The sequence below is a fragment of the Ambystoma mexicanum genome, chromosome 14, assembly GCF_040938575.1.
Source record: "Ambystoma mexicanum isolate Mex_15411 chromosome 14, UKY_AmexF1_1, whole genome shotgun sequence".
NCBI classification, from domain to species: Eukaryota; Metazoa; Chordata; class Amphibia; order Caudata; family Ambystomatidae; genus Ambystoma; species Ambystoma mexicanum.
The window spans coordinates 445,895,626-445,910,141 of NC_090940.1; the positions used below are offsets into that span (position 1 = coordinate 445,895,626).

Here is a 14,516-nt window from a genome sequence, read left to right on the forward strand (position 1 = left end):
CATAACTGTATGTAGGGAGTAATAATGGCAGTAAGGGGGAATTGGGATAAGACATTACATTGATGTGTGTTTACTAAAGAGATTGAAATACAAATGCTTCAATTGAATTTTATTACCCTAATGTAAGTGGAAAGTTGCATCAAGACAGCCTGGATATAGCCTTTTCAGAAAACATAAATATTACTTGAATCATTGAATGTGTTTTTTTGGAAAACATTTTCTTAACAGTAAAAATATATGCATATTTATCGAGGTTAAGGTATGGAATGGGTTAATGAGTAGATTACATATGAGGAGTTGTGTGCTAATTCATGCTATAACAAAAGCTTTTTGTATGGATTTCTTTTCAGGATTGCTGAAAAAGATCAACAGATCAAACAAATGGATGACTCTTTGGCCTTTGAACACGCACATTTAACAAACCATGAAGAAGAGTTTAAGGTATGAGGATTATCTAATATTGTGCATGTTATTCCTACTGAAATGAAAAAAATGCAGAGATTCTGTGACTAAATCACTGTCTAGTGCTGTGTGAAACACAATAATGTTGTGTCCAATGTCCTTCGAGCTTTACCATCAAACTTTGCAGTCAAACTGACAGTGTTTTTTCACAGCGGATTTCTGAGAGCTAGTGACTTAATTGGGGCTGTAAACGCGTACTGATGAAATAAAAATGTCTTAACCAAGTCTGCCTTCAGCTGCTAGATTTATAAGCACTGTGCATGTACTTCACTGTAGTCCTGTTAAAAAAAAAAAAAAGCATGGCAAAACCATCAGTTTGGGCTTGTGTATAAGTATTAGGCATTTGCCAGACCCAGCTATTAGATGCCCAGGTACCTGCACCATTTTGCACCTGTGACCGTCAATGCCAGGTAATAACTCTATGGCAAGTGCCTTTCCCATTCCTATGCAAAAGCCCAAACTGTTGCCATTGCCAAATGTTTATTTTGGATATCGATTGCAATTTTTCTGAAGTTTTGTGAACAATTTGAGTAATAAACACATCAATGGAAACATTTATGCTTCGATTTTAGTGACAAAATATTATGAGTTTAAGAAAATCAGTTCTAGTTGTATACCTTTTAAGATGAAGGCTGCAACTTTGAAACTTCAGGAGTAGTCCTTATTTTAAATATTGCAATAGACGAGCATGGATTTGTGTTCTTGGACTCTCCATATACATCTTTTTGTATGAACTAATGTTTTGTGCTAATAGATATGAACAATTTCTAGACAGGCTTGACTTTTTCACCTAGAATATTCCATAATTTGTGCTACTTTCTATACAATTAACTGATAATATATACAGCACTGCTGAGGCGGAAATAAAGTTTTCATACCTTGCTCATCTAATATTAAGGTTCTATCTGGCACATTTCAAACTTGAATTCTTTACCATTTGTAATGGCAAATAGTCCTAGGCTGTCTCCACTGTGACTTGGTCACTTGGTTTCTGCCCATAGCAGAATGCTGGGGAACTCTGTGTACCAGGGTGAACCATGGTATACAGATCCCAGGGACATTTCAACACGCAGCGCACAGGTAACCCCAGGTTATTTAAACTTCAACCAATATCAAAAAACTGTGCAAACTGCTTTAGAGGAATGAGGTAGTCATCTAGTACATACCTTTAGTTAATACATCATTTCTAAATGTTAATACGTCCATTAGTTAATATACATTCATCCATAACATATCAGTATGTACAGGTGTGACAAAACAGCAAAGGACAATTAACATCATAAAAAATGACATACATTCCTAAAACCAAATTTACTAAAAGTGGAGTATAGCACATTGCACATCTCCCAATTCTGCAATTTTTACCTAAATACAACTGTAAGTGTCGTCTTGAATTACACTGGTATGACACCCTACTACTCACATTGTGTTGTATGTCTATATCTACCTAAACCTGTGCCCTACATGTTTCCTTCTTACACCTTGGTATATATTAAAATTAAAAAATGATGTACTAATAAAACGGATGTACTTGATTGTATGACTACCTCATTCCAGTCTGCACAGTTTTTTGATATTGGTTGCAGTTACCAGGGAACACAACCTGCTCTGTGATTCAAAGCCTTCGGCAGTATAAATAAGATATCCCAGAGCTTCCTCTGCCCTTTCTTGGTCAAGTCAGGGGTCTGGCTGTTGTTTAGAGTGGAAAAATGACACTGGGTAAGTGAGAGGAAAAGGTTTTGTGTGTGAGGGAAGAAAGGCAGCATCTTCAATCCCAAAGACCAACTATTGGCTTCTAAAAAGAAAACCCAAACAAAATCCACCCCAAACTCTGTTTCCCATATATACAAAATTAGTGATGTTCTACATTCTCTATACTACTGCCGGGGGAGTCCATGCCGGAAGCGTGAGTGAAGGATCATCATATGACTGGTATGCCATTTTCAGCCTGGATCGTGGCAAGAGTTGTGGGGAGTGTTAAAAACCTGAGGGTGTTTTCCCATTTAGATCCAGAGAACCCCCTTTTCAGGTGACCAGGGAAGGGCCATCGCTTTCGGATCCCATCCCTGGGGGTGGACAAGCAAGGGAGGATCACCTGGGTAGGGGAGCCTGGGGTTGCGCTCATGGAAAGACCCCAGGTGAGACGTGGTATCCTAGCGGAACAGAAGACGAGGATGACGAAGTTCCTGAGGCCTTCATGGACTATCTGTATTCAGGGCCCATTCCGCCCCACAACCTTTCCATAAGAAAAGGGAAGCCCAAAACCCCAGAACACCAAGGGAGGCGAAAACCAACACCCAGGGGTTACTATTATCACAACACCTCGAATACTAGCAATAGGAACATGCTAAACCTTTATTTTGGGAAGTCCCGCCAGATCCCCACATTAAGTAGTGAGACCATATGTTCCCCTGTTTTCATTGTACCCCAGAATCCTCTACCTTGACTTCCAGGGGACATTTTCAATCTCATTCCATCTCCCCCTCGTCATTTTCAACAAACACTGGGAGGAAGAAGAGGTGACTGAGAGCCATGAGGATTCCCTCTGGAGAACCCTTTAGGAAACAGAGGTAAGACTGTTTACAATCATCCCTAGGTTGTCCCATTGATGTGGTCCGGTGGAGTCGGGCTGGGCAACTACTCACACCTGACTCCAATTGACTTTCTCACCAAGTATAAAAGGTGAGGCCAGAAGCCACACTTGGAGCTAGCTGGGAATGCTGGGAGGTGCATGGAAGCCAGGAGGAGAAAGCAGCAGCTGGGAGAATCCTGGAGAGCCTGGAAGGGGATGGACTGCCAAGATGCTGAGCATGTGAGTAAAAGGGGGGCTGCAGTGTGGCGAGGGACCTGTGTCTCCAAGGAGCCAGAACAGGGACAGCAACACTTTGCTGGCGAGGCCCAAACCAGTGCTTGTTCCCTGGTTGACCTACAGAATCCCAGGTGCCAGAGGGGCAAATGGCGATACCCTGGTCTCAGGCTGATCCCATTGAAGGACCTGTCAGCACAGCGCTACACAGGGTGAGAGATGGAGGTGCAGTGGTGTGCATGTGGCTGAAGCAGGATAACTCCTTTTTGACAAAGACCAGTATAAAGACTTGAAGCTCCCATAATTGCCAAAAGGCTTCCGCTGGGAGCTAGCCAAGGGGGAGAATTATGCATTATGGAACTTGAAGTCTGGGAAGATAAAAAATTAGAGATTTTGTGAGCGAGGCTGGGTGCAAGAAGGAACAGCTCTTTCGGGGCTGATGCAAGCCAGGCTGTGGAAGTTGGAAGGCCAAGTGGCTGACGGCTGCTGCGGAGAACGAGAGAGAGCCAGGTGAGAATTCCATCCTTTTGGGAAGCCGTAAGCGTTAGAGGACGGAAAACGAGTGTGTGGAAAAGAGAAACCTTCAAAGTGCTTCCTTGCGGCCCGTTACACTTCCGGGTGAACAGAGTTTGGGAGGAGCAGAAGAGGCGTTGGTAACGGCCTTAACTGCTATGACAAAAGCGTTGAAGATAGAAGCCCAATTAACACGACCAGTGAGTTATTGAAGGCAAACGAAAACCTGTTTTGTGTTAAGAGTAAAAGAGAAAGATGTAACAAGAGTTGAAGGTTGTGCGTGTGCCGATAAAACGCGCAATGAAGAGAACAATGATTGAATTCTGAGAAAAGTGTACAAAGTAACAGAGTGGTACTGCGAAGCGGAATCGCACATTCGAAGTCTCTGTGAAATGTTCTGAGTAATGGGAAACAAATGCAACAAAGCAACCGCGATCCCGAACGAGAGCTGATTGAGTGAAAAGCGATATATATGAACTTGGAATACCGCCAAGAGGGCAAAAGTAAAATGACAAGTACCAAGAGGCATTGGTTTTGCGTGTGAACATTGAAAGAGGTCAAGAGGGCAAATGTAAAATTACAAGTACCAAGGAACAGTGTTTTTGTGAAGATTGTTGATTGTCGATTTGTTTACAAAGGTCGAAGTGGTCGTGCAGAGTTCTATGTAAAATCCTTGCAGTTTCGAAAGTGTTCGACAGTAAAAAGAAGTAAGGATAGAACGTTAGGGAAGGGGACCCCCAAAATAGAAAGGCAGGCTCGAGCCCGGCGGAGGGAAGCCTGTGTTGAATAGTGGCCAAGTGAAAACCAAGAGCAGAACTGTGTATTTGTGGTAAGGCAGATGAGGCCTACAAAATTGATTACACTGTCAAAAGCTTGAAGCCCAAACTTGAATTGTTGAATTGTACCAGCAATAATCTAATGCGACAGAGTAAAGGCTCAAAAGGGAATTACCAACCAAGTTTGAGAATTAAATCCAGAAAGGTGAATGACTTACCAGGAACAGTATTAGGAAACAATCCCCGGTCTGAGTGTAACACCCATGTCGTAGGGATTAAGGAAAGGACCCCCAGCGCGTAACGCCATGCGGGGATCCCGAAATGGAAAATAAAAGATTTGACTTCGGGCGCGAGAGCCTTGCTGGGGACCAGAAGGTTAGAGTAAGGGACTCTTGCGCGTGCCCACGCGAGTGTCCCTTGACTCTAGAAAAAGAAGGAAAAAAAAATGTTGGGAGCGCGAGTGGAGAGTTGGGAGGTCTGTTGAACCCTTCAACAGGAGTAGAGGTGCTCCGCTTGGCTCCAGACAGCCTCTGCCCAGGCCTTTAATTTGGCACTCCCCTGACAGGCAAGAGAGTGCCTTAAACAAACACTGCTACCCCCAGGTAACTCCATCATCGCTGGGCCCCAGGCACCTCCCAGTTACTGGCGCCCCCCCCCCGCTGGGGGCACCCAATGTGTCTTTAGCCCTCCTTGGGCTGATTTTAAATCAAGGGGCCCACCTGGACTCCCTGGGTTACACCTGGCAGACGTGTCCCAGGTTGAGAAGTGCTGTGGGGGCGGCTCCCTACAATGCCTCTGAGTGCTGGGCTGCATCTGACATATGCAGGTGATTTGGTGGACCCCTCCCAAGCCTTGAGGGCGGTAGGCCTCAATCTATCCATCAGCAATTATGAATTAATAGGGCGTGAGGCTGACAATTTTCAGGATGGTGCAACTATTAACTTCCTGGCAACCCTAATGAGGGGAAATACATTCTCATTACAGCAGTTATGAATCCTGAAAAAGCCCTGGTTTAGGAGGGGCATATTATGAACTCAGGGAAAATGAGAGACGGGGAAAAGCTCACCTGTGATTGTCATAAGGCTAAGAAGCCAGAAGGAGAATGAAATGTCAAGCCTGAAATCTGGAAGAAGCATTGCATCATATGGTGGAAGCAGAGAGGACTGAAGGAGACCAGACTGAGTAACCACTGCATGAACCTTCTGTGACAAATCCCCAAATGTCATCACTTGTTCCCTAGGGAGAGCCCCTTCCCATGAGGTGAGGCTGCTACCTGATAGCCCCCCTGGGGGTGGTACTCAGCAGGTGGACCTCATGGGGCGGGAAGCCCTTTATGGGATTAGTGATGACCGGAGAGAATGCGGTATCCCCATAGCCCATCTTACCCTGACACACCTTCCTACCCCTCTCCCCACCAGTACCTTCCCTAGTTTACCCATGTACCTTTGCCGTACCAGCCAGCTAGGAAGTACTGAGACGAGGAATAGTGTGGCCGCCTCAAGGGACTTTTATGCCTTATGTACTGAGATGAGGAAGATACCTTCTGACTCACTGGGAGTCCTCAACATCAGTACTATGATGAGGAAGAAGTGTGTAAGTATAAAGAGCACCTCTACTGAACGGTGTAGTTGTTTTTTTTTTTTTAATATGTCTGTAATATACAAAGATATACATTGATGTGCTTCATACATAACATTCTAAAACCTTTAAAAACTGTGAATGATTAGAGCAATGTTCATACTCAAAGGAAAAATAAACAAAAGCAAAAATAAAAAAAATTAAATCTCAACTACACAAAGTATCTAAATCCACTGCTCTGATAAAACCTGTAATAGCAACCATTGAAGAAGTATTGCGTCCCGCGAGAAGAGACCATATAAAAAGATTTCCCTCAGCCGAGTTCATTTCATGGAATTCATAATTTTTCCTAAAATATGACACGTGGATGAGAAAGAGCCCTACACTCAAGGACCCAGTTTCGAAGTGTCCATAACATTTGTGCAAAATCTGCAGCTAGCTTTATCCAAAAGAATCGAACCAAATCGACGAAGAAGACTTAGTCCGTGTTGTGTTCCATTGAAAATGCAGGCATCTCAACCGAGTATTTCTATGCGGGCAAATGCTAAGAAATGGAGCTAACGTACCCAGATCTTTATGATCGCCATACAAATGTTGAAGGGAACTAGAAGTATGTAGGGATCCCTGCATTTTTAATCCAGTCCCAACGAAAGTCTAGATTTTACTTTCATGAGGTTGTTACAAAGTTCCTCGATTGAGCTTCCCATGTCCCCCAAATACCACTGCGCAATTTATAGATTGCTTTCAAGTGCACAACTCCCTGGTTTATATAGATCTAGTTAAAGGATTCCTATAGGCCGAGCTACCATCAACACAGAAGAGGGAATTCCAAATCGGAAAGGCCATCTCTGGCAGAACCAGGAGATTCGAACCCTGTACGAAGGAAGGAACAGCAGAGGACAAAAAAGATACCCGCCTGCAGTTACATCGCCACAAGGTCTTTTGTGGATAGGCTGGAGCAGGAGACAGGACGCAGTGCACCCAGCCGAACCAGAAGGCCGGAGCGAATGAATCACCTGGGCTGTGCAGCCTAGCAGCAGGGAGTTGCTGCGGAACTGCCGCAGTCCCTGGAATGATCAGAGGAGGCCAGGAGGTCTCTAGGAACTGTTGCAGTATGGCTGCAGTCCCTTGAACAATCGGAGGCCGCAGGGAGCAGCTTCAGAGCTGCCGCAGTTCCTGGAAGGATCAGGCGATGCCGGAGATGGGAATCGAAGCCCGTACACAACCGCAAGACACCGCTAAGCAAGAGTAAAGAAAAGGATGGGGAGACAGACGGTTTTGGGGGTCCCCAGAAGAAAGACAATGCTTTGCCAAAAGGGTCTAGGATTCAAAGGGGTAAATACAAAAAGGGTCTGGGGAGAGAGAGGCGAGGGAGGGAGGGAGAGAGAGGGGAGGGAGGGGGAGGGCGAGAGAGGGGAGGGCGAGAGAGGGGAGGGCGAGAGGCGAGGGGCGAGGGAGAGGCAGGGGGGAGAGAGGTGGGGGCAGGGAGAGAGGTGGGGGCAGGGAGAGAGGTGGGGGCAGGGAGAGAGGCGGTGATAGGGAGAGAGGGGGGTAGAGGAATGTGGGGGAGAGAGAGAAGAGGGTGGGAGGGAGATACTCTCTCAGACCCGGGATTAAGAAAGAAACTAATGAGGTCCTGGGACCTGACAAGGAGGAATGCCTGGCAGGATAGTGAACCGGGTGTGCTCATGAAGAACTGACAAATTGCCTTGGGTATCATCAATTTAGTCTCGGTACCTGCAGGGTAGGCCACCAGGTAGACTGTGAACACTGGAGATCCTAAAGAGCACTTTGAGAAAGGCAAGGGGAAGGGAGACATGCCTGATGGTCTTGATGAACATTGTGGAAGGAACCAAGATGAGGGAAGTGTCCTCTTGGCTTTGTGAAACATCTGTTAGATGCCAGGAGAAGAAAGACACTTGTCCTGGTATTGAGAACCATTCAAGACTTTTGTTTTGTGTTTGCTGGGATACATTCAAAGAACCTTTTTTGAAACTTTTGATTTACATTGCTGGATAAGGACAATTTTGTTTGCTTCACCCAGAAGTGAATTTTGGATTGTTTTCCAGAAGAAGGGAGTCCTTCCTCTGGACCAAGAAGACCACCCCCTCTGTGTCAGTTGAGTTTATAGTGTAAGGGATTAAATTAGGCTTTTAACACAGGATGGTGGACTATTTGCTTCAGACTGACATCCTGACATTCTCCTTAGTATTAGTTGAAGCAGGCAAGGCCCTCTAAGAACTAGGGTCAGGTAGGGTTTTATTTGCTCACTACTAAAAGTCTATAGCCAAAGACATGTCACCTGTGTGTCAGTCCCCTACTTCTACACCCTTACACTTCCCAGAGCAATTTGTTGTTGTATTAGAATAGGGCTGAACTTTGACAATTAGGTTTGAGATTTTTGGGAGGGAACTTCCATCATTTGTGTTAATAGGTTCAGGTAGCCTGGAGGCTAAACACTTATTAAGAAATGTGTTGGGACTTTCTGTTGGCCATACTTTTGAGACTTTTCTTTAAGGTACGGTGGCTCTGATAAACCAAACATTCACAAAGAATAGCTTGAAGACTTTCATTTGAATCAGCATCATTGAAGGCGTTAATACACCCTTGGCACTGTTTGCTTTACTTTATAACCCTAGGCATTTATCCAACCCCTGTACATCTAATTAGTCAATATGTTGCACCATCAGAATCTTTTGTCACTTCTATCATTTCTCATCCGTACCACAGAGTCCAACAGAAATCATACGCCTGCCGCTGGAATCCCACACAGCTAGCACTTGTGCTTCTCAAAGCCCCACCCGCAAAGAGCAGGGTGCCTCAAAGGGACTCAATGATTTTGCAGAGCCAAATCTGCAAGCCACTATGTTTATACCACCAGATTCCAACCTGGTGGCTAGACTATTGTCGACTTTGAGTGGTGGGCGCCAGCCAGGCCACAGGCCGAACCTCATTAACAAGAAATATCCAACACCTGCAGAGAAGCACAAACAATGGCCTTAAAATTGAGGAGGAGTGGGGTGGGATCAGTCATAGTAGGCAATCTTGCTCCATAAAGCTAATGGGGAAACAGACACGCAATTCAAAACCCTGATTATGTTAATCACTTTTCCAAATCCTGTTTTAAAAAAACGCAGAAATCTCCCGATTTTGTGAGTGATGGGATGGTGTTCCTGCCAGAAAATGGTTGCTGTTGGTACTCTTGGTCAGAAGAGAATTGCCTAGCATTTTGATGCTGTACTGCCGTTGGGCAAGAGAGAGACTGATATGTTGTGGATATTTCTCTTCTGTGAAAGGGATAGTGAGCTTAAATATCTGGTTGAGACTCCCCCCGCATCTGAGGCCGGTAGAAAGACTCCCAGTACCCCCTGTTTTGCATATTAAAAAGTAACTATGGGTCTCACCCTAAGTTACTAGGGGTAATCCCGATGTGGACCCCTTGCTCACTGTTTTTAGAGAGGCACAGCTCCACCTCATTGATGAGGCCCGCCCAGGCCGAAACACGTGTCTGGGGTTAATGTTGGTACTCTTGTTCAGAAGAGAATTGCCTAGCATTTCGGTGCTAGACTGCCCTTGGGCAGGACAAAGACTGATATGTTGTGGATATTTCTCTTCTGTGAAAGGGATAGTGAGCCAAAAAATCTGGTTGAGACTCTCCTGCGACTGAGGCCGGTAGAGCAACTCCCCAAACCCCCTGATTTGCATAAGGAGAGCTACACAAATGAGAAGCAGGAATGCAAAACATATTTTGGCAAGTCAACACATGGAAGTTGTGAGAGTAAGGCAAGAACGGTGAGAAGCAGAAGCGTTGCACCCAAGTTGGCCAAGCCAAAAGGGCTAACCAGAGAGTTAGGAAGTGAGAAAGGCAGTTGGCTAAGACAGTGGGGCCAGTTTCAATAGACCAGGTAGATTGAGAGGCTTCATGACTCTGGCTTAGAGGCTGAAAGGAGACGCATACTAGAACCGCATATATGAGAGACAGAGCGACCCACTCACCCCAAAATTAAGAAATCTTGCTGCAACTGTCCTGTAGGGGGAGAATACCAACCAGCTGTATCTGCATAGTCTGCTATGGCCCATACAAGTCATGCCCATGTAGCTTTCTGAGAAGCTGTCCCTCGTCTTTTGAACAAGGCCCAAGACAAAGAACCAGACCATGCCAAGTGTGAAGTCAAGAGACCGATCCCAGCGAAGAGAAGAACCCAAGCGATGAGGGGTACAATGTTGTGAAGACCTTGAAATTGCGATGTACTTGCTGAACACTGTCCAGATTGTAGGCCTGGTTGCTGTTTTTGAAAACTAGTTTTGGGATTAGACTCATAACCTCTGGTCTTTTAACATAGGTTCTGTCATAGAACCTTTGTTAATCTTCCATCTTCTCACGGTTTTGCCTACAGTTGTCCCCCTTTGAGTTGCATACCCATCAAATAGGTCATCCAATAAAACACTGACTCCTATTGAAATAAGGTATTCAAACCTATAGCATGTGGTGTCCGTTTGTGCATGCTTTCCGTGGCTGCCACCCATGACACCACACATCCTGCTTACAAGCACTGGAATCTGCAAAATGTTTCTTTTGAAATATAATGCGGTCAATTTACTACCATTCGCTCTGATCCTACACATTTGTTCAGCCATATTCTATGACAATTTGCTTGATACTAATGCCTTTCAAACTGCATGTTGTGTGAAACACCTGTGTGCAGATCGTTTGACCAAGTGAGAAGCATTTGGAGAAAGTCAAATTAAAAGAAGAGTCCACCAGTTGGCGGAGGCAACATCGCTGCCTAAGTGCAGTGCTATGTCCCCTGCGCTTGTGATTAGAGTTTAGGCAGAGCTAAGGTACCTGCGGTCCCCGGAAGAAGGGTCCCTTAACGTGGGAAGCAGAGCAGCACCAAGAGATCTGAAGCTCTGAGGTCAGTGTCCTGTACAAAGGAGAGACAGGACGTAACTGTCAGAAGCCTGAGGTGGGTGCTGTAAGAGGTGGAGCGGGATGGGTTGATTCGCTACCCTGCACCCCTGCATCTGTGTAATTGCGGCAATCCTTGTGTGAGAGGCGGACGGAGGACCCCCCACCAGTCGTGAACGCAGGTCGGCAGTGACAAGGTGGCAGGCTTGAACCACGGCACGACCCCACAGGGAAGTGGCAGTGGAATCACAGCAGCGCTGACTGGGCCAGACAAGGAGGCCGCTGGGGAAATGGCGAACCCATACAAGGCGGGCTCAGTAACAGAGCACCCCAGGAGCCCCTGGGGTGCAGTGAAATCTGAGACCCGCAGCACAGATCTTGGAGGCGGACGTCAGGGACTGCCTGAGCAGTGCAGGAGCTGCACCAGAGGGCCAGGATTGATACCCCCTGGTGAGGAAGGAGCTGCAATACCAGAGGCAGCCATCGGGGGGATCGTTAAAGGCGGCTAGCCAGAGGCTGAACAGTGGCACCCCAGGTAGGGGGGGGGGGATAACGGTGAATGAGGGGAGCTTAGCTGCAGCATACACACAGGAGCAATGCACCCCTTAAGTGCAAGACCGCATGAGCAGTGACTACAAGGCAAACTGTGGATGAATCTAGCCCCAGAGAAGCGTTGGTCCCTACAGGGGGGGGGGGAGTAGCCCAGCCGTTAAAGCATCCATACTCTTGAAAGGGCGGGCCTCTGGAAAACTGCACCCCGCGGGCCAGCCACCTGCCCTCGTGTGCACCCAGCTGCTAATGCCGTGTGCTCCAGGCGACACTGAGAGGCCTGTCAGATGGCTGCCCAGAGACACCTGTTTGGAGCTGTGCCGGAGTACGTAGAGCACCCCCTGGTGGAGCGGTAAGAGAGGCCCCAAGGTCTGTGGTGGGGCTCAATAGTGGAGGAGGCATAGCTGTGGTGATTGCCAAAGGGGGCCGAGATGAATGGAGAGCAGCAGTTGGCCCCCGGACCCGAGATATAGTGGAGCTCCCCTGTAAGGTGTGGGTGACGGGGTGCGGTCAGGCCTTTGGAGGAAACGGAGGGAGGGGGACGGACCTTGCGAGACCCAGGGTGGGAGTGGAGACTAATCCGGCCTTGATGGGGATCTTAGAAGCGCAAACAGAGGCACACTTCTTGGAAGTGGAAAGGCGGGTAGAGGAACTTAGAAGAGCAAACAGAGGCACACTTCTTGGAAGTGGAAAGGCGGGTGGAGGAACTGCGCCTCAAGGTAGACGACATCGAAAATCGTGAGAGACGAAATAACCTTGGATTTTTTGGCTTGCTGGCAGCAGAAAGGGAATCTCCCACCCTAGGGGCTTGGAACGCAGGAAATGATGGGAATGGTTCTGGGCTCCAAAGAGGGGGAGACGGTAACCCTGGACACTGCACTGGGGGAGGGAGCAGATGACCGCGCTCGGTCCTAGCACGGTTACACTACTACAGTGACGAGGTGAAAATCCTCAATGGCGAGACACATGGATGATGTTGAATATGGAGACTCCAGTGTGGGCATTTTTCAAGACTTGTCAGCTCACACGTTAGTGAGGCATAAGAAATTCAGACCTCTCACTAAGTGGCTCCAGGAGATGGGGCAAGATATAGATGGGCTTAGCCGTTTTGCGCTGGTGTTCTAGGGCGAGGGGGAGAGATGTCACCTCATCAAGGAGGAAGAGGTCAAGTATGTCACGGAGGAGCTGGTGGGACTCCAGAGGGGGGGCTCTCCGAGAGGAAGGCGGAAGTGGAATAGACCTTTGGCGTGAAACTTGAGGCTGGAAGTCCACATTGGGGAGGCGCAAAGTTCAAGGGGCCAGGAAATTCTAGGAGTTTAATACCACATCTTCCTGGAAAGATGCCACATGAAGGGGGCTAAGAGGACCGTGTTGACCCTTTGGTTGCTTGCTTAAGCCCCAGACCCTGCACCTGGGTCCTCTCCCATCCCAGTTGAGTGTGGGGGTGGCGGGGAGGGGTGTGTTGTCTGTTGATCGGCTTCACATGTGCTTATTGATAAGCTGAGGGGAGGGGGCAAGGGAGGATAATGGGGGGGGTCGAACATGTTAAGGGGAGGGGACAAGGGAGGACAATGGGTGGGTCGAACAGGGATTTGGGGGTGATCCAGGTCCTGTTGGTTTGTGTTGGAATGTTGATTGTGTATGGGTGGTGCTGTGGGAATAGGGGGCTGCGGGTAGTGGCGGGGGAGATGTGTAGTGCGACCAGGGCAGGTTTCGAATTCCTGGTGTTTCGGCTGGTGTGACCAAAAGGGAAGGGACACATGGTTGAACGCCACAGTGGGGAGGGGGGGAAGGGAGGGCATGGTGGGGGAGGTAGGGTTCGTGGGGCGTAGGGGGATCTCATGCAGTGGTTCATACAGAAGGGGAGGATAGGGTACCTATTGAGGGGGGGTATTCGGCGAAGGGTAGGAAAGGGTTATGGCTGAGGTGAGGATATCCACATTAAATGTAAAGGGGTTAAACTCTCAGAGCAAGAGTATGCTAACTAACATGTTTCCCAAGTGGCGACTGGCGCTCCTCTTCCTGCCGGAGACGCACTATAAGCAGGGGCGGAATCTGCAATAAAGCATAAGGATATTGGTATGGTTTGTTGGGCCTCCCACAGGGATCATAAGAAGGAGGGGGTGGGTATTTTATTAGGGAAAACAATTTGGATGACCGGTCCAGGATTAAGCGAGACTTCGAGGGTCGGATACTGGGGATAAAGGGTCTCTGTGAGGAAGTGCAGAACACACTGGCCACGCTATACGCCCCCAACGCAGGGCAAGTGAGATTTTTGCACCATATATTTGGGTTATTGGAAAGCTGGGCAGAGGGGGGCCACGATCTTGGGACGGGCGGGTGGACTACATTTTGGTGGCCGACCCAGCGCTTGATTGGTGGTCCGCAAAGGGGGCAAGGTGGGGGGTAAGGAGAAAATTGAATTCCGGAACCTCCTGCAAGACTGTTGTTGCCCCGCTGTTAGGGAGAATTCTCATTTATGGCGAATTTCCCTCACCTAGTGAGGCCCCCTGCAGCTTTGCTGGATTTCTGGAGTTTACTTTTTCCACTTGGTAAGAGTGTGAGCCTTTTTCCCACTCTTACATGTGTTTTGCCATGTGTATTTCTACTGTTTGTGTGATCGTGGCTCTGGAGTACACCACTCCATGAGCCCCACTTTTTATGTGCGTTACACAGCACCTTCAGTGCAGTGACAGCGGTTGTCTTTGAGACTTCCCACTAACTCCATTTTTCTGGGGCTGACTACTGTCCCCCAGAAAACAGGTAAAGTTGCCATTCACTTTATGTAGTCATTTAAAACTACAGACCCAGTAAACCCCATCTTACATGGAGTACTGGAAAGGGCTATCGTTTTTGTCTGTGCCTCTCTGAGCTTTGTTTGCTCTTTTAACATTTAGACTTGGCTGGTGGCAGTGGTATCTAC

General features: G+C 47.5%; 1 protein-coding gene across 3 annotated transcripts in view; it reads left to right on the forward strand.

Moving 5' to 3' along the window:
• Positions 1 to 14,516, forward strand: part of KTN1 (kinectin 1) — a 3,101,875-nt gene that overhangs the window by 706,406 nt on the left and 2,380,953 nt on the right. For all 3 annotated transcript variants that reach the window (XM_069637667.1, XM_069637665.1, XM_069637666.1), the window contains one exon: positions 351 to 441. In XM_069637667.1, the coding sequence (XP_069493768.1) occupies positions 351 to 441 (91 nt within the window). The remainder of the gene's footprint in view (positions 1 to 350; positions 442 to 14,516) is intronic.